Raw genomic sequence first — 20,027 nt, 5'->3', positions numbered from 1 at the left:
AAAATTTGCATTGTCTGCGTGTGTGATATTTTCAACTCTCTTTTGAAAAAAGTATATTAAATAACCAAAATAAGTGTAAAATCAGACATTGACCGATGCAGTACTCAGCTCTTTGGATTTTCTCCACTTCAGGTCGAAATCTGTGTAAGGATGCAGAGCCCTCTAGTGGCGGTTTTGTGAGATGCAATTCCACGTCTTCTCTTGACGATATCTGTCAGTCAAATAAATCCTCTCCACTAACATGGTGAGCAACACACTTTTTTTTAATGTCCACTGTATGTGTGTCTGTACACCCTATAACTTATACATGTTTAATCTCCAGCTTCCTCTTAGAGTCCAACTCCAACCCGGCTCCTAAATTGAAGAATGACTCTTGTAGCAGTGAGTATCACAAACACAGATGCTTTTTATATTCACCCCTGTTCATCAAGGGTTTTGCTGCTGTAACCATGTTTGTCTGATCCTCAGGGGAAATGCCTCGCTACTGTGATTGCACAGCTTTCTGTAATTCTACACGTAAGAAAAATAATCACAATATTGCACTGACATTTTTAGAATCCAGGCTGCTGCTGCAATATGTGATGAGTGAATGCACCATTTTTATTCAAATTTAAAGAAAATATTTAGGCTTTTGGAAAACATAACGTTGCTTCTATGAAGCAAGCTATCTGAGAAGAGAACTTCTCAGTTAATAAGTATTTTTATGGTGTCTCAGAAACTCCACCCACATACTAACCATCCCTTTTCTTTATCGCTTTCTCAGGCCAATTTTATGCTTTTAGAATCAATGTTACTAGTGAAGCTGTTAACATTCAGTCCCTAAAAAGCTTGGTATGTACCACACTGTATGCTTAAAGTATGACTCATTAATATATAATTAATATACATATATATATACAGTGGCTTGCAAAAGTATTCGTATAATGTGACAAAATGTGGGGCCGAATACTTTTGCAAGCCACTGTATATATATACATATACGTATATATTTTATGCAACTTTGTAACTTTGTAACCCTATTTGACAGTTACTAAGTCCTGCATGTCCCACAAATTCACAGTAAGTCTTGATCCAGTTACATTACATACAGTAAGTGTGGATTGTGTTGATATTTACTATGCATTTGTTAGTATCAGTATGTTGGTCACAACAGCAGACAAAGCAACAGTAAGCAGTAAAAAGTTCTGCTGTTAAACTAAACTGTCCTGGTTCCCATATGGAAAAGAAATAGTAAAAACTTATATGATTTACTCATGAAAGTGGCCACTTTCATGAGTAAATCATATAAGGCTTACATGATTTACTCATGAAAGTGGCCACTTTCTCATTACTTTCATATATTGTTTTAGTAAGTATCCAAAACATACAAGTTTCATTTATATAATTTTTCAAGGGATCTTATATCTGTTTTCACTCTTGTATGCTTTTCATACAAGTTTCACACAAGACAGATACAAACTTTATAAGATTTATATATATCTTTTCCATATGGGTTTTCTGTCTCAGTCATGCAGGCTTAGAAACCCCCTGCCAACCTCTGGTTGATAGGGAAAAATCTATATTGCCCAACCAGTGGTTGCCAGTCCTGGTGACTGTCAGTCACCTCAAGAAGCCACTCACCAACCATTTGGGAAATACACATGTTGCCATGGCAAAAACAACCGGTTGTTGCCATGGCATTGGTCTTTGGGCCTGTGTAACTAAGGCCTACCTGGGAAACATGGTTCTGGGTTTGTCTGTCTGTTTTTACAATAGAGAGAATAAGAATTGTCATTTAAAGGTCTCCAGGATGTTAAATGTGATTGCTTTTATCAAAATCTGATTATAATTTACACATATTAAAAATTCTTTCTTACCAGGTGCAGTAATTATAATATTACAAAGCAATATCAGGTAAATCTTACTGTAAACTTGTATAATGATTACTCGTGTAGCTCTATAATTATTGATCATACTTCTATAATGTGAATCATGTTTTCACTTTCATCACTCAGGGTGCTCATATAGAATGTCATGGGACAAACCAGAGGTAATCATGTTTTGTTTTGGGTTTTTTTTCCTTTTTTGCATTTTACCTGCACGTATGCTAATGGAAGAAAGAAAAAAAATTTTCACTGACAGAGTGTAATGTCAATCCAACTTTTTCCTCTTTACCCTGTTGTCTTTTGGTCTCTAGGTTGTACAGCTGTATGGTGATATTGGAGATGTCTGGACCCGTCAATGTTTGCTCCTTAAAAAACCTTATGCAAAAGATCATTGCGAGGAACAATTTATTTACAGCCGAAAGTTCGCTTACTCGCCTGAGTTAGTTTGCATGCTTATTTTGTTATTTTCCTACCATGCAAACTGCTTTATATGATATAATAATTTGTCACTGTTACTCATGGTACTCTGTGCTTTGTCAGTGGTGTGTGGTGCTCCTGGTTTGCCTGTCCAGAGACTGTTGGAATCCAACCTGACCTGGGTTGCCAGTGACCTGCGGAGCTCAGATGTTTGTCAACCTGACCCTACACTACTTGCATGGTAACAAGAGTATAAAATATAGGCGTATATAAAATACAGCCTTTGAAAATTATACTCACATGGCTTCATAGTCATGTACATTAACTGTAAGTAGGAAATTTAAGAGTGTTTTTTTCATATTTTCTGTAAATACACAAAAAAGTGCAAGGTTATTGGAGATATACTCTGTTTCTTCAACATGACATAACAAATACAACATAACCAAACCATTGTATGTTTATGATAATAATAGGAAGTAATACATTTTTTGTTTCAACAACATTTACACTTTTACATGAGTTTATTTTTATTTTGTCATTCTTCATTTACAAGTTTGCTGAATTACTTTTATTACTCTCCTTCAGTATTAGATTTCTTTCCTATCTACTATTATTTTTTATTTTATTTATTTATTTTTTTGTTTAAGACAGAAGAGCTCTGTGTAAGAAAGTGTTTTATATATATATATATGTTGATGTCACTTACTATATTGTGAAAGTTGTTCATTTTTCCCAAAATTGTTATATCGGGTACAATCTGTTAGAGGAGATGTGTTTTATGTCCAGTAGACTCTAATAGGATATAATTTATAACTTATTTATCATATTTTTTTTTTCCACAGTCAAGCAAGTGAGACACTTGCTGTTCTTCTGACTGACAGCTGCCCTTCAGACACTTCAGCTGTTCCAACCACAACACAACTTTCAACTCTGGCCAACGGCATTACTACAGCTATGCAATCTTTGACTGATACCACCAAATCGTTGACCAATACGAGTGGAGATATTTATGCAACAATTGAAAATACAGTGCAAAAAAAAGAAAACACAACATTTTTTCAAACAACTGCCAGTGCAAAGTCCCCAACACCACAACCTGTTCTTCAGAATAGCTCACAAATAGTTCCTTCAACTGTGTTTAATAAAACAACAGTACAAAATACTTTACCTAATGAAACCCAACTAACCAACACCATAACCAGTGCTTTCATAGCAGTACAAAACACCACAACTGTTATGCCTGATTCAGTGCTTAAGAGTACTACACTCTCTAAAATAACAAATGCATCTACAACATCTCCTAATCAAACTGTACACAATGCAACTACAACAGCAACATCTCCAGATCTCACAACAATATACAATGTAACTACAGCCACGGCATATGCCAAAAATTATACAATAAAAACCAATGTAGTTGCAGTTACACCCTCTCCCATCAACAATGTAACATCTCCAGATCTTGCATACAATGCATATACCAAAAATTATACAACAAAGTTGCAGTTAGTTGCAGTTACACCATTTCCCACTGACAATTTAACATCTCAAGATCCTGCAGCCAATGCATATACTGACAATTATGTAACAAAGACCAATATAGATACAGTTACACCATTTCCCACTGACAATATAACATCTCCAGGTCTTCCAACAGTTACACCATCTCCCAGTGGCACGACAGTGTACAATGTAACCACAACTGGAGCATTTACTCCCACTGGCAAACACACATTTGTTAACAATGTAACCACATCTGACAGTAATGACACAACAGGGACTCTAAACAATGTGTATAATGTAACCACAGAAAGCAACAACAAGGCAGTATATAATAGTTCAGAAACTTCAGCTAGCAGTACTACAATGTACATTTCAAATGCAGTTGCTTACAATAAAACTGCAACCAGCAACATTTACACAACAGCCTACAATTCAGTTGTATCAGGCAATAATTACAATACAACTACAGCTAAAAATAATTCTACAACAGTGTACAGTGAAACCACAGCTGGTAACAGTTACAGAGAAACTGGCAATAGTTACAGTACAACTACAACAAACAACAATTACACAACAGTGCACAGTACAAATACAACTGCCAAAAATGTAACTAAAGCAAACAATACAACTACAGTAAACAATAATTACACAACAGTGAGCCCATTTTTAACATCTCTGAACAATACATTACCATACAATTCAATTACACCCGGCACCAGTGACGGAGAAACTGGCAACAGTTACAACGCAACTACAAACATCAATAATTCTACAACATTGTACAACACAGCTATGTCCAACAATAATTTTACAACAGCGTACAATGCAACTACAGCCAGAAACAATTATACAACAGTCAACAGCGCAACCATAACAGGTGAGAGTCACACAACATACAATACAACTACAACTGGCGACAGTTATTCAACAGCATACAATCAAACTACAACAAGCAAAAATGACAGTACAGCGTATAATACAACTATAGCTGGTAGAAATTACACAACACTGTACAGTGAAACCACAGCTGGTAACAGTTACAGAGAAACTGGCAATATTTCCAATACAACTACAGCCAGCAACAATTACACAACAGTGCACAGTGCAAATACAACTGCCAAAGATTTATCAACAGGATATAATGCAACTTCAGCAAAAAACAATTACCCAACAGTGAGCCCATTTCTAACAACTCTGGACAATACAACAGTGTACAGTTCAATTACATCTGGCACCAATGACAGACAACCTGGCAACAGTTACAACACAGCCACAGCCAACAATAATTCTACAACAGTTTACAGTGCAACTACAGAGAGAAAAACATATACAACAGTCAATACCACAACCACAGCTGGTAACAATTACAAAATACCACAAAAAACAACTATGGGTAGCAATAATTATACAACAGCACACAATGCAACTACAGCCAGCAACATTTACGCAACAACCTACAATTCAGCTATGTCAGACAACAATTACAACACAACTACAAACATCAATAATTCTACAACATTGTACAACACAGCTATGTCCAACAATAATTTTACAACAGCGTACAATGCAACTACAGCCAGAAACAATTATACAACAGTCAACAGCGCAACCATAACAGGTGAGAGTCACACAACATACAATACAACTACAACTGGCGACAGTTATTCAACAGCATACAATCAAACTACAACAAGCAAAAATGACAGTACAGCGTATAATACAACTATAGCTGGTAGAAATTACACAACACTGTACAGTGAAACCACAGCTGGTAACAGTTACAGAGAAACTGGCAATATTTCCAATACAACTACAGCCAGCAACAATTACACAACAGTGCACAGTGCAAATACAACTGCCAAAGATTTATCAACAGGATATAATGCAACTTCAGCAAAAAACAATTACCCAACAGTGAGCCCATTTCTAACAACTCTGGACAATACAACAGTGTACAGTTCAATTACATCTGGCACCAATGACAGACAACCTGGCAACAGTTACAACACAGCCACAGCCAACAATAATTCTACAACAGTTTACAGTGCAACTACAGAGAGAAAAACATATACAACAGTCAATACCACAACCACAGCTGGTAACAATTACAAAATACCACAAAAAACAACTATGGGTAGCAATAATTATACAACAGCACACAATGCAACTACAGCCAGCAACATTTACGCAACAGCCTACAATTCAGCTATATCGGACAACAATTACAACACAACTACAGCCATCAATAATTCTACAACAGTAAGCCCATTTCTAACAACTCTGAACAGTACAACAGTGTACAATTCAGTTACTTCTGGCAATAATGAGAGACAGACTGGCAACAGTTACAATACAACTACAGCTATCAACAATTCTACAAAACTGTACAATACAGCTATGTCCAGCAATAATTTTACAACATCGTACAATGCAACTACAGCCAGAAACAATTATACAACAGTCAACAGTGCAACAACAAGTGGTGACAATTACACAACATACAATACAACTATAGCTGCCGACAGTTATCCAACAGCATACACTCAAACTACAACAAGCAAAAATGACAGTACAGTGTATAATGTAACTATAGCTGGTAGCAATTACACAACAGTGTACAGTGAAACCACAGCTGATAACAGTTATAGAGAAACTGGTAATATTTCCATTACAACTAAAGCCAGCGACAATTATACAACAGTGCTCAGTGCAAATACAAGTGTCAAAAATGTAACAACAGGTTACAGTACAACTACAACAAACAACAATTACACAACAGTGAGCCCATTTCTAACAACTCTGAACAGTACAACAGTGTACAATTCAGTTACTTCTGGCAATAATGAGAAACAAACTGGCAACAGTTACAACACAACTACAGCTATCAACAATTCAACAAAGTTGTACAATACAGCTATGTCCGGGAATAATTTTACAACAGCGTACAATGCAACTACAGCCAGAAACAATTATACAACACTCAACAGCGCAACAACAACTGGTGACAATTACACAACATACAATACAACTTTAGCTGCCGACAGTTATCCAACAGCATACACTCAAACTACAACAAGCAAAAATGACAGTGCAGTGTATAATGCAACTATAGCTGGTAGCAATTACACAACAGTGTACAGTGAAACCACAGCTGGTAACAGTTACAGAGAAACTGGTAATATTTCCATTACAACTACAGCCAGCGACAATTATACAACAGTGCTCAGTGCAAATACAAGTGCCAAAAATTCAGCAACAGCATACAATACAACTACAGCAAACAACAATTACACAACAGTGAGCCCATTTTCAACAACTCTGAACAGTACAACAGTGTACAATTCAATTACCTCTGGCAACAATGACAGAGAAACTGACAACATTTACAACACAACTACAACCAACATTACTTCTACAACAGTGTACAATACAGCTGTGTCCAACAACAATTATACAACAGCGTACAATGCAACTATGTCAGACAACATTTACAACACAACTACAGCCATCAATAATTCTACAACATTGTACAATACAACTATGTCCAGCAATAACCTTAAAACAGCATACAATGCAACTACAGTCAGAAACAATTATACAACAGTCAACAGTGCAACAACAACTGGTGACAATTACACAACATACAATACAACTTTACCTGCCGACAGTTATCCAACAGCATACACTCAAACTACAACAAGCAAAAATGACAGTACAGTGTATAATGCAACTATAGCTGGTAGCAATTACACAACAGTGTACAGTGAAACCACAGCTGATAACAGTTATAGAGAAACTGGTAATATTTCCATTACAACTAAAGCCAGCGACAATTATACAACAGTGCTCAGTGCAAATACAAGTGTCAAAAATGTAACAACAGGTTACAGTACAACTACAACAAACAACAATTACACAACAGTGAGCCCATTTCTAACAACTCTGAACAGTACAACAGTGTACAATTCAGTTACTTCTGGCAATAATGAGAGACAAACTGGCAACAGTTACAACACAACTACAGCTATCAACAATTCAACAAAGTTGTACAATACAGCTATGTCCGGCAATAATTTTACAACAGCGTACAATGCAACTACAGCCAGAAACAATTATACAACAGTCAACAGCGCAACAACAACTGGTGACAATTACACAACATACAATACAACTTTAGCTGCCGACAGTTATCCAACAGCATACACTCAAACTACAACAAGCAAAAACAGTGAAACCACAGCTGGTAACAGTTATAGAGAAACTGGTAATATTTCCATTACAACTAAAGCCAGCGACAATTATACAACAGTGCTCAGTGCAAATACAAGTGTCAAAAATGTAACAACAGGTTACAGTACAACTACAGCAAACAACAATTACACAACAGTGAGCCCATTTCTAACAACTCTGAACAGTACAACAGTGTACAGTTCAATTACATCTGGCACCAATGACAGACAACCTGGCAACAGTTACAACACAGCCACAGCCAACAATAATTCTACAACAGTTCACAGTGCAACTACAGAGAGAAAAACATATACAACAGTCGACAGCACAACCACAGCTGGTAACAATTACAAAATACCACAAAATACAACTACGGGTAGCAATAAATATACAACAGCGCACAATGCAAATACAGCCAGCAACATTTACGCAACAACCTACAATTCAGCTATGTCGGACAACAATTACAACACAACTACAGCCATCAATAATTCTACAACAGTGAGCCCATTTCTAACAACTCTAAACAGTACAACAGTGTACAATTCAGTTACTTCTGGCAATAATGAGAGACAGACTGGCATCAGTTACAACGCAACTACAGCGATCAACAATTCTACAAAACTGTCTAACTTTCTAACAACTCTGAACAATACAACAGTGTACAATTCAGTTACTTCTGGCAATAATGACAGACAAACTAGCAACAGTTACAATACAACTACAGCCAACAATAATTCTACAACACTGTACAATACAGCTATGTCCAGCAATAATTTTACAACAGCGTACAATGCAACTACAGTCAGAAACAATTATACAACAGTCAACAGCGCAACAACAACTGGTGACAATTACACAACATACAATACAACTATAGCTGCCGACAGTTATCCAACAGCATACACTCAAACTACAACAAGCAAAAATGACAGTACAGTGTATAATGTAACTATAGCTGGTAGCAATTACACAACAGTGTACAGTGAAACCACAGCTGGTAACAGTTATAGAGAAACTGGTAATATTTCCATTACAACTACAGCCAGTGACAATTATACAACAGTGCTCAGTGCAAATACAAGTGCCAAAAATTCAACAGCAGCATACAATACAACTACAGCAAACAACAATTACACAACACTTAGCCCATTTCTAACAACTCTGAACAATACAACAGTGTACAATTCAGTTACTTCTGGCAATAATGACAGACAAACTAGCAACATTTACAACACAACTACAGCCAACAATAATTCTACAACACTGTACAATACAGCTATGTCCAGCAATAATTTTACAACAGCGTACAATGCAACTACAGTCAGAAACAATTATACAACAGTCAACAGCGCAACAACAACTGGTGACAATTACACAACATACAATACAACTTTAGCTGCCGACAGTTATCCAACAGCATACACTCAAACTACAACAAGCAAAAATGACAGTACAGTGTATAATGCAACTATAGCTGGTAGCAATTACACAACAGTGTACAGTGAAACCACAGCTGGTAATAGTTACAGAGAAATTGGCTATAGTTACAATACAACTACAGCCAATGACAATTATACAACAGTGCACAGTGCAAATACAAGTGCCAAAAATTCAACAACAACATACAGTACAAGTACAGCAAACAACAATTACACAACAGTGAGCCCATTTTTAACAGCTCTGAACAGTACAACAGTGTACAGTTCAATTACATCTGGCACCAATGACAGACAACCTGGCAACAATTACAACGCAACCACACCCAACAATAATTCTACAACAGTTCACAGTGCAACTATAGAGAGAAACAATTATACAACAGTTGATGGCACAACCATAGCTGGTAACAATTACATAATACCACAAAATACAACTACGGGTAGCAATAAATATACAACAGCGCACAATGCAACTAGAACTAACAAAAATGACTCAGAAGTATATAATGGAATTATATCTGACAGCAATTACATAACAGCGTACAACGCAACTACAGCCAGCAACATTAACACAACAGCCTACAATTCAGCTATGTCACACAACAATTACAACACAATTATAGCCAACAATAATTCTACAGCATTTTACAGTACCACTATGTCCAACAATAATTATACAACAGTATACAATACAACTACAGGCGGGCACAGTTACACAAAGGATTACAATGCAACCACAGTGAACAACAGTGACACAGTAGTTCATAATGCCACTACATCTGGGACCAATTTAAATGAAAATACAACTAACCAAAATTACACAACCCTTAATTATGCAACTACACCTGGCAGTAATTCCACATTAGTGTCCAACAACGTTAGTACAGCTACAACTATGAATAGTCCCACAGCAACTACACCTGGTAATAATTATACAACAATGTATAATGCATCCACAGCTGTCATTAATTATACAGTAGTGTATAATGCGATTACATCTGGCAACAATTTTAATATAACTGCAACTAACAACAACTACACAATAGTTTATAATGCAACTGGATCTGGTAGTAATTACACTCTTGTGTATGCTGCAACCACAGCTGACAACAATTACACAGCAATGTACAATGTAACAACAGCTGGCACAACTTTACACAATGGTGTGGCAACAACCAGTAACAGAACAGTTAGTACAACAACAATATCTCCCAACTACACAATGATAACGAGCACAACTACAGCCTCTAACAATTACACAACACCAGTGATCATTACTCCGACTACTCTATCTCAAAATAAAACAACTGCAATTATTGGAACCACAGAGAAAAGCACAACTGCTGCAGTGTCTCACAGTACTAAACCTACTTCAGCTCCACTGAAGAACCAGACTGCAAAATTCACCACAGTGAGTTTGACTCATGTCACAACAATAAACAAAAATGAAACCATGTCCACCACAACTGCCAGCACTGTCCAAACAAATGACACACCAGAGGCCGGTTTAACGACAACAACAACAACAACAACGACAACAACAACAGAAAATGCCTCTCTTGTTATTACCTCACCCCCAACCACTGCAACTACTATAACAGGTCATGGTTCACAAGATTTAAATGGCAACTCTGCTGAGGTTTCTTTGACACCGCTCACCAAAACTACTACAACCACCACAGTGGCTGGTACGTAGATTCTGTAGTTTAACTTTTTTTTTTTTTTAATTATTACTATCCAGTTTTAAGCTACAGAACAAGAAAATAGATCTACTGATTTGTTGATTTGCTGCTGTAGAGAACACAGGAACTTCCACAACTGATGTACAAACAACTGATGAAGCAATCTACCTGTTGAATCAAACACAGGCTGTATCTCTGCTCAACGCCTCTCAAGTAAATGTCACTCTGCTACTCTGTTGTACAACTAACATTTAAATGGATAACGACTGTGTTTGTTTATTTTAATGTCTCATTTGGGAATTTTAAGGTGTCGCAGTTGGTTGAGACACTGGAGAAACATCTGGACAGTCCCTCTGTTTTACCATCAGTGGTAATCAAAGTTGTCAGTAACTTGATGGACAGTAACCCTGAGGCACTCTCTGAATCTGCAAACAGGTTCAACACACACGTCTGTCTTAAAACAAACAAAGAAAATAACATATGCACATGCAAATGTGATTTTTTCCCCTGATGTTTGTGTTGTATTTCTTGGCGACAGGCTGATTCACTTGGTGGATAATCTGGGTGTTAAACTGGCTGTCACTGGTGGCGATGGAATTCTGTCAACCAGTTCCTTAGTTGTTGCTGTGAAGACAGTGAATGGGAGCAACTTCACAACAATCCTTTTTGATGTTTTTAACACTGATCATGTCCAGGTAGTCATCTGCTCATCAAGAGACATTGGTCCTCACATGAGAGCCTTTTTTTATAAACATATCAATCTTAGTATCTAAGACACGTAAGGGCTCAACCACACCTAAACCTAAACCAAACCTACCACTTATTTATTTATTTATTGCATGTTTTCAGTTCAGTGGCCCAAACAGGACCATGTTGAAAAGCTCCGAGCCTGCTGTGGCGTCTGTATACTTGCCTGCCTCCCTCACATCTGGTATCAGCCCTGAAGAGCAGAAGCAGGCCAACAGCGTCCAGTTTACTTTCTATGCAAAAAATTCATTCTTTAAGGTGCTTTCTCACTGTCATATCAGAATGTGTTTATTTATTTTCTGTTTTATGTAATGATTATGACCTATATGAAAGGGGTTAAATATGAAGCGAATCTCATTCTCCTGTAACTGACCTCTGTATATTTCTTCATTTTTGCAGGATGCATCATTAGATAACAAAACTCTTGTCAGCGCAGTTCTAGGCTCAAGTGTGGCTAATCTGTCAATTAGCAACCTGAGTGAAAACATTGAGTTCACCATACGAAACAGCCACCCAGTTCATGTGAGTGTCATGTGCAGCACGTTAGTAGTTTTGTATTGTTCACTTATGATCATAACATTATATCACTGCAATTATAAACAATATACGCTCACAAAAAGATAAACTGTAATAACAAATTGTTTTTGGTTTGTAGGAAAACTACACAGCCAAGTGTGCATTTTGGGATTTCACGCTGAATAGTGAGTTTACACATTTCAAACAGTGTCTGTGAAGAGCCAGAAAGGCCCAGGTGTAAATATTCCTGCCCTTGATGTTATTTTTCAGGTGATGGAGGAGGCTGGAGCTCTGTTGGCTGCTTTGTGGTCAACAGCACCCCTGAATATACAATCTGCAGCTGCAGCCATCTTACATCCTTTGCAGTACTGCTGGTTAGTGTGAATTTGTGCACCTGTTTCTGTTTCATTTATAATTTAGAATTTATAACAACCGGCAACGGAAACAAATTGTCTCGGTTTGTGTTCACTGTCTGTTTGTTGTGTATGCCACTTCTCCATGCAGGATTTGTCCAGACAGGAACTTCCTGACCCGAAGAACGCACAAATTCTTACTTTCATCACCTACATCGGCTGTGGAATCTCTGCTATTTTTCTTGCTATCACATTGCTGACGTATCTTTCTTTTCCGTAAGGATCCATTTTGGTGCACATCAATCATTACTGTTTAGTCTCATAAATTTCTTAAAGTTCTTTAATAAACTCTGTCTTTGTAGAAAATTGCTAAGGGATATACCAGCCAAGATCTTGGTCCAACTCTGTTCATCCCTGCTCTTCCTGAACTTGGTGTTCCTGCTGGACAGCTGGCTGGCGAGCCACAACAATACAGGCCTCTGTATTTGTACTGCCTTCTTCCTGCACTACTTCCTGCTGACATCATTTACATGGGCGGGGCTTGAGGCCCTGCATATGTATCTCAGCATTGTGCGAGTTTTTACACCCTACCTGAGCCAGTACATGCTGAAGTTCACTCTGATGGGTTGGGGTAGGAATCTTCAAACTTTTACTTGATGATCAATTATCAATTTTTCATTATATCAATATTTGAAACATGTTCATAAATTTCCTTTGATTAACCTTGGGTTTTTTGCAGGTATTCCTCTTGTCATTGTAATTATTGTGATATCCGTGGACAAAAACAACTATGGTGTGATTAATTATGGAAAACACACAAATGGCACTTCAGATAACTTGTGAGTTATTTTTTAATTTTTTTTTTGTATGTCAAAGATTTAGATCCATTTTCTTGATTAAACTCACTTTAACTTTAAGAAGCTATGGCTAAGTACTGTAGATAGAACACTTACTTGGGCAAGATACTGAATTCCGATTGTGTATGTGAATAGTAAATAAGATGAATAAGGCTTGTAGTGTAAAATATTTTGAATGGTTAATAACATTTTGGAAAGTGCAGTCTGTGATTTTCCTAAACGGCATTTAAGAGTAAGCAGCATTCCCATAATGTTGGTCAAAAAGCTTTAAACATATTTCTTGAAAAAATATAATAAAGGTTATCTATTTAAATACCACACGATTTTACACAGTGGCATTATTTAACCAGAATTAAGCCAAAATGTACAAGCACCGTGTGAAAAACTAAGTATACCATTACTGCTTCCATTAGAATTAAGAGGGTAAACAGGAGCCTGGTTCTCTTAATAAAATACACTGAATTAACTAATCATCAGCAAGTGTTGTCAGTTTGCTGCTCTGGAGCATTCAGGTGTGTGTTAACACAATGCCAAGCAGAAAAGACATCTGCAGCAATCATAGAGAAGTCAGCCGTAACATATTAAATGTTGAAGTTCATTAAAGTACAATTAGAAAAAGACTGAGAAAATATAGCTTATTTGGAAGGGCTGCCAGGAGAAAACCTGTTCACTTCAAAAGGACATGGCAGCATGGCTTATATTTGCAAAATTACATCTGAAAAAAACCACAAGAATTCTAGAACAATTCCCTTTGGACAGAGGAGACCAAGGCAGAGATCTTTGGACAAAATGCACAGCTCTATTTTTGGTAAAAACCTAAAACAGTTTGTATGCAGTGTTTATGCTGTTAAACTGTCAAGCACAGTGATTAAAGGCTGATGATTTAGGCTTGTTTTTAAACCATAGGACCTACTAGTATTCTAAAGGCAAATATGTGTCCATCAGTCCCACAGCTAAACCTTGATGAAAATCCCAAAGATCCCAAAAACAGCAGCAAAGGAAAGAATTAAGGTGCTGAACTGACCCAGTCAAAGTCCAGTCCTCATCCCCACTGAAATGTTCTGGTGGGACCTTAAGAGTGTAGTGCATAAATTCATCTGTGCAAACCTCAATGAACTGAAGGAACTTTATAAAGAAGAAAAATCCACATTAGTGCTGAACATTAAAAGTTTTAGCATTTTTTAACCACCCAATGGAACTTTTTTATGCAATGTCAGGAAATCAGCCATTTCCATTTTTCAGAGTATGAAACTGTGCAACAACCAGTTAAACTAATGTCACCTTTCCTAAACAAAAGTATTTCCCAGGAGTGGCAACTGTGGAAAAATGTCTTAACTTGACTCTCCCAGCACTGATCAGAGATTATGATTTAAAAACACTATGCAACTGCTAGGATTTTCACATTCCATGAGGCTGCTTTATGGCATGGATTATTGACGCTGATGCATATATTGAAACAGAGCCATTATGAATGAGCCATTTTAGAGTGATTTTTCCAAGTGAGGAGTCAAAATATCCCTGTGGGAAAAGTCTGTTCAGCTACACTAAGTGGATTTCACAATACACATCAACAAATTAGATGGTCCAGCCACCTTAGCAAAGAACTTAACCTTTGATTAATCACACTGCTTTAGTTTTGTTGCCACAGCATCTAATAATTTCGAAGCAACCTAAATGAAGAGAAAGAAAACAAGTTATCACTGTTTTGAAGCTAAAATGTTCCCTTGGTCATTTCTCCTTTTTTTTTCTTTCTGTAGCTGCTGGCTGAGTAATAACATAGCCTTCTATGTGGGTGTGGTGGCCTATTTCCTCCTGATCTTTATCCTGTGCATGCTGGCCTTCATCGTTGTTATGGTACAGCTTTCACGGATCAAGAAGCAAAACCCCCACAACCAGTCTCCCAAAAGAAGTGTTATGACTGATCTGCGCAGTGTCACTGGCCTAGTCATCATCCTCGGCCTCACCTGGGGGTTTGCTCTGTTTGCATGGGGACCCCTCTACTTACCCTTTGTTTACCTTTTCTCTATATTCAACTCTCTGCAAGGTGAGATATGTATAAACACCCTGAATTTCAAAATAGGATTGATTTTTTTTTATCATAATAACACTAATATATAATAACACAATAATAACACTATAGATGTATGGATGTATACAATAACCTACTTCCTTACTGTTCCTGTGTAGGTTTCTTTGTCTTTGTTTTCCACTGTGCTATAAAGGAGAATGTCCGCAGGCAGTGGAGAACTTATCTTTGCTGTGGAAAACTGCGACTGGCTGAGAACTCAGGTGAAATTCTTAAATGTTCCCGAAAATTTCTTTAAAAGCACTTTATAGTAGTTCAGTTGGTCACAACAGAGTAAACAGTAGTTACTTTAGAACCTTTGTCTTCAAATTTTGGTCTTAATTTCCACCAAAATAAGAACCCCTTTTTAATAATAACTTAAAGTAATCTAAACAAAGATATGATATACATATGTATGGATGCAGTATGCCATTCACATCCATGTGTGAATAGAGCTCAGGTTTAAATCCAAAGCTAAACTTGTTAAATCCACATATTTTGCTGCTTATCATAAACCAGCTAATTACAGTGGAATTCTCTGTCTTTCTGAAACTAACACCCAGACTAATGGGTTGAACTTGCCTCTCACCAACTGCTGAACTCTAGAATTGACATAAAACTAGTAGACCACTCCTACAGTACTTCACAGTACTTGGTTTGTTTTCTTGTTTTCTGGGAAGGCTGTCAGAATTTTTGAGGATTGACTGCTTCAAAGCCAAAAAACATTTGTTAAATATTAGCTAGATACCTGATAGATACCTGCTAATTAGTGCTAATGTTCTAGTACTTTTTTTAAGAAACAAATGCTCGAAAAAGTACCACAACCACAAGGTAGGCTAAGGGCTCCAGTTTTTAGGTAAGGTAAGGCTAGCACCCTTCTAGTGCTTGTATTGCCCTGGCCATCAAACAGTAATACATAACTTAAATGTTGTGTATATTAAAGTTATATTAAAAGAAAAAAAAAAGGCTATTGAAAACAAAATCATTTTTTGTACCCACTTGTAAATATGCTCATAAATTAGGCTATTTAACATATGTATCCTACTTTTAAGCCACCCTCAAGTGGCCATTTAAGGAACTGCAGTTTTTGATACTTCCATGCTAGCTTCAGTTTTCTTTTTTTGTTTAAACTGATGGCTAAGCATCATTGAAAAATACTTTCAAAATAAAAGGTGTCAAGATCCACAACGACTATTCAAGGTAGCTACTTCTTAAAAATTGCCTCTTTGTTAGACTTTCTAGCAAGACAAAGTTTGTGCTCAAGAATTGTTTTCTACTATGTCTTTATTAATCAGAGTAAAGCTAAATAAAATATTCTCAACAGAAATAAAAAAAAGTCACAAGTTGTATTCTGAGGTTTATGATGCTGACACTGTCAACATAGTGACAATAGTTGAAAGAGTCTGACGGCCTTTAGATAAGCATAAATGTGAATGGCTTGAAAGTGTTGCTGGGTTGCTTTGACCTAACAAGAGATTTGGCAGAGATTTTAAAGAATGTGACAGGAAAATCAGAGTGAAATCTTGTCGTATTACCCTGCCTTTTCAAAAAGCAGATAGTTTGAAAGCAAACAAATGTGTCAATTTTCAGCCTATTTTTGGTTAAAAAGTCATGTATTCTACAGATTGGAGTCGGACCTTCACACAAACCAAGAAGAATATCTCTCGCTCCAGTGCAACTACCTTGGATCAAAAGTTCACTTCTCGAAGCTCCTCTGGTGTCAGTTATGGCACCAATAGCAGTGGTATGTGATGCAGTGGCAGATAGTCCTTTTCAAACATCGTATATTTGTATATATTCTTTATAACACATGGTTCTCATTGCCCGCAGGCTCTGTGTTCGCGGACAGCGGAATATCTGACGGCTCCAACAATGATGTCGTTCTCAACGAGATTCACAGGGGAAATCTGACACAAGGCAAAACCACCAAGTGACTCTGCCTGAGCTTTCTTTTGTGATTACAGCCAGTTCCAAGAAAGGATCTCTGGGAGTTTACAAGATGCAAATTGGAGGAGTAGTTTTCCTTTAGAAAGCCTTAATGTTACAAAAATGAAGGTTTGATAAAGGACTAAAGAGGAACAGGGACAAAGGAGACCTTTGTCTAAATACCTTTAGAGAAGAAGAGATCAAAAAGTGGAGAATGTTTTCAATTCTACACTAATAGTATAAATAATGGAAGAGTCTTGTTAGCAGAGATAAGGTGTTTTTATGACTGATAATATGATTAGTTTTATCGTTACAGCTCTGACTCAGTGTTAGTGCTTACTCTCATTGCAAAGCTACTACTGAAACTAAAACATTTCATTGAACTGCATTTACTTGGTAGCCGAGAACAGATGCTGTCAGCATTGTATAGATTAATATCTGGCTATTTCTTTGGGGCTATATTCATTTCTTGAACAGACAAATGAAGGAATTTCCAGTCTTAACTCTACATTTCAGTGCCTTTGCCAAATTCTAAGTTTATTCTGGCAGTGTCAAATAGCACTTTGGGATGGGTTAGCTACCTACAGAGACAAGGTCGATTGATGCAAAATGTGCACATGCCAAACTCAACTGCTTTATCATATCTGATAAAAGATGATATCTGCAAGATTATTTAAGGGTGCAGTTCTGTTTTAAATATTGTATTATTCACTACATTATACATTAGTTTTTTATTCAGTTCAGACATGCTTTTTATGAAAAAAAAAGATGTAAAATATTTTCATGTGGCGAACTGAAGCACAATCAAAATATGGAATTTATGTCCTGTCCTTTTTAACAAGGACACATTTTGCTAAATGTCCTTGGAAGGCCATTTGTATGCAATGAAAGATGAAATAAAAGAGAAAAAACTAACTTCAACTTGTCACCTGCCCAGCTGCTCTCTCTTTTTTTTGCATCAGACTTTCACATCTATTCCACATCTTTACGTCTGTAATCAAATCCTTTCAACAGGAGGGGGAAAAAAACTACAATTATGATCCCAGCAGACAACCCTCTCATCACCGTGTTGAGTAACCTTCAGCAGAGCATCTCACGCCCACCCAGCGCCAGTTCAATCGCAGCCTGTCAAGGTCAGCCTCAGAGGTCGGCAGCAGTTAGCTATTAAAAGTTTTACATGATTTCCAACCTCAGAACAGGGAGACCTCTAATGTGAAGCCCATGAGTGAGAAATGCTGGGAGAAAAATGAAGAGCTGGAGGCACAGATGTTACACCGATGAGCATGAATACCATAAATTAAATTTAATCCTGAATGCCCAATGCCAATCAATCCTAATTCTGCAGTTTAAACAGTCTTTATTTGTGGTATTGGCAGTCATGTTATGCAATGCCATTATACCTTATCACCTTTGTTTTACCTGTTTATGTTTTAATTTTTGACTTTGTGACCCCACTGCGGTCTTAAAGATCCTTGATGTCATATCTTTTGTCTCTGTTTAACCCTCACATGCAGAAATCTCCAAATTGGAGCTTAGGAGTTAATGCCTCCCGCTTCACATGGAATGAGGCAAAAAAGGCTGTCATGCACACTGCCATGCTTTACTGCCAAACAAAATGTATATGTATTTGTGCACATATAACTCATTAAATAAATTAAACAGTTTATATTTTGATATTTTCTATATTAATGGCATTTGTAATTGATAATGGTAACGTAGTTATGGTACCATTTGGGTACTTGGTAAGATTTGTGTTATGGTGCAAAGCTATCTTAGTATCGTAGTTTCAATAATTATTCACATATTGTGGTGTAAAGCACTTTTATTAAGCCTTATGAACCCTGGCTATAATGGATAAAAGTAAAAAATAATAGGGTGTGTGTTCTCACAATGTTCTACAGAGAGTAAAGCTTTTATTTTAAAGCACTTAGATGGGCAAATTTCAGTTTCATTAAATTTCATTAAATCAGATCTGTTTATGTAACTTTTTCTATACACCCACCCACTTGTGCTCTTCAGCCTCAGGCAGTCATCTTGTTTGCATTGACAGTATTAAATGTAAATAAAGACAAATGAAAATCAGTTGGTGTTAAGAGTCATTCAAGCATCTTCTGGGAGCTTGTTTTCCATAAAAACTCTCCAAGCTCTACCATCTTCCACCAGATGTCAGTATAATCCCATCACTTTGCACTACCTTTAAATCTGATATGATGGCCTGTTGGCAAGTGTGCAGTTTTATTACAGCTATTTGGCATATTATTATTACCGAGGCAAATCTTAATTATAGCTTCTAAGTGAAATAAAAATCCCCCAGCTTTAACCAGGATAATATTACAGTTTCAATCCTGTTAAAACCACTATAAAACAATACAATTTCTGAATGACAAAAATTCAGCAAGGACCTCCAAGAACCCTTAAATTCTC

The 20,027-nt window shown here is 36.8% G+C and overlaps 2 protein-coding genes across 3 annotated transcripts in view; both read left to right on the top strand.

The window, feature by feature from the left end:
- Positions 1-4,539, top strand: part of LOC109203647 (uncharacterized) — a 28,522-nt gene extending 23,983 nt beyond the window's left edge. Inside the window, exons 12-20 of the mRNA XM_019363294.2 lie at positions 133-244; positions 323-381; positions 469-516; positions 764-831; positions 1,028-1,059; positions 1,860-1,893; positions 1,995-2,029; positions 2,177-2,523; positions 3,125-4,539. Of these exons, the coding sequence (XP_019218839.1) occupies positions 133-244; positions 323-381; positions 469-516; positions 764-831; positions 1,028-1,059; positions 1,860-1,893; positions 1,995-2,029; positions 2,177-2,309 (521 nt within the window). The 3' untranslated portion in view covers positions 2,310-2,523; positions 3,125-4,539. The remainder of the gene's footprint in view (positions 1-132; positions 245-322; positions 382-468; positions 517-763; positions 832-1,027; positions 1,060-1,859; positions 1,894-1,994; positions 2,030-2,176; positions 2,524-3,124) is intronic.
- Positions 4,540-4,548: 9 nt separating this feature from the next.
- Positions 4,549-19,622, top strand: adgrg2a (adhesion G protein-coupled receptor G2a). Of its 2 annotated transcripts, XM_025910524.1 has the most exons (15): positions 4,549-11,145; positions 11,255-11,352; positions 11,447-11,574; positions 11,678-11,834; positions 11,989-12,144; positions 12,286-12,408; positions 12,542-12,587; positions 12,673-12,776; positions 12,907-13,031; positions 13,118-13,386; positions 13,495-13,594; positions 15,370-15,656; positions 15,800-15,901; positions 17,302-17,421; positions 17,508-19,622. In XM_025910524.1, exons 1-15 carry the CDS (start codon positions 4,578-4,580, stop codon positions 17,609-17,611), a joined length of 8,487 nt encoding a protein of 2,828 aa, XP_025766309.1. In that variant the 5' UTR covers positions 4,549-4,577; the 3' UTR covers positions 17,612-19,622. The 2 variants fall into 2 exon arrangements, with proteins under 2 accessions (XP_025766309.1, XP_019218840.2); XM_019363295.2 differs by lacking the exon at positions 4,549-11,145 and having other exon boundaries at positions 11,169-11,352.
- Positions 19,623-20,027: the final 405 nt, after the last annotated feature.

The sequence above is a fragment of the Oreochromis niloticus genome, linkage group LG9 (assembly GCF_001858045.2).
Source record: "Oreochromis niloticus isolate F11D_XX linkage group LG9, O_niloticus_UMD_NMBU, whole genome shotgun sequence".
Classification (NCBI taxonomy): domain Eukaryota; kingdom Metazoa; phylum Chordata; class Actinopteri; order Cichliformes; family Cichlidae; genus Oreochromis; species Oreochromis niloticus.
The sequence above is the reverse complement of the archived record's forward strand: the minus strand, read 5'-3'. Positions and strand labels throughout refer to the sequence as shown.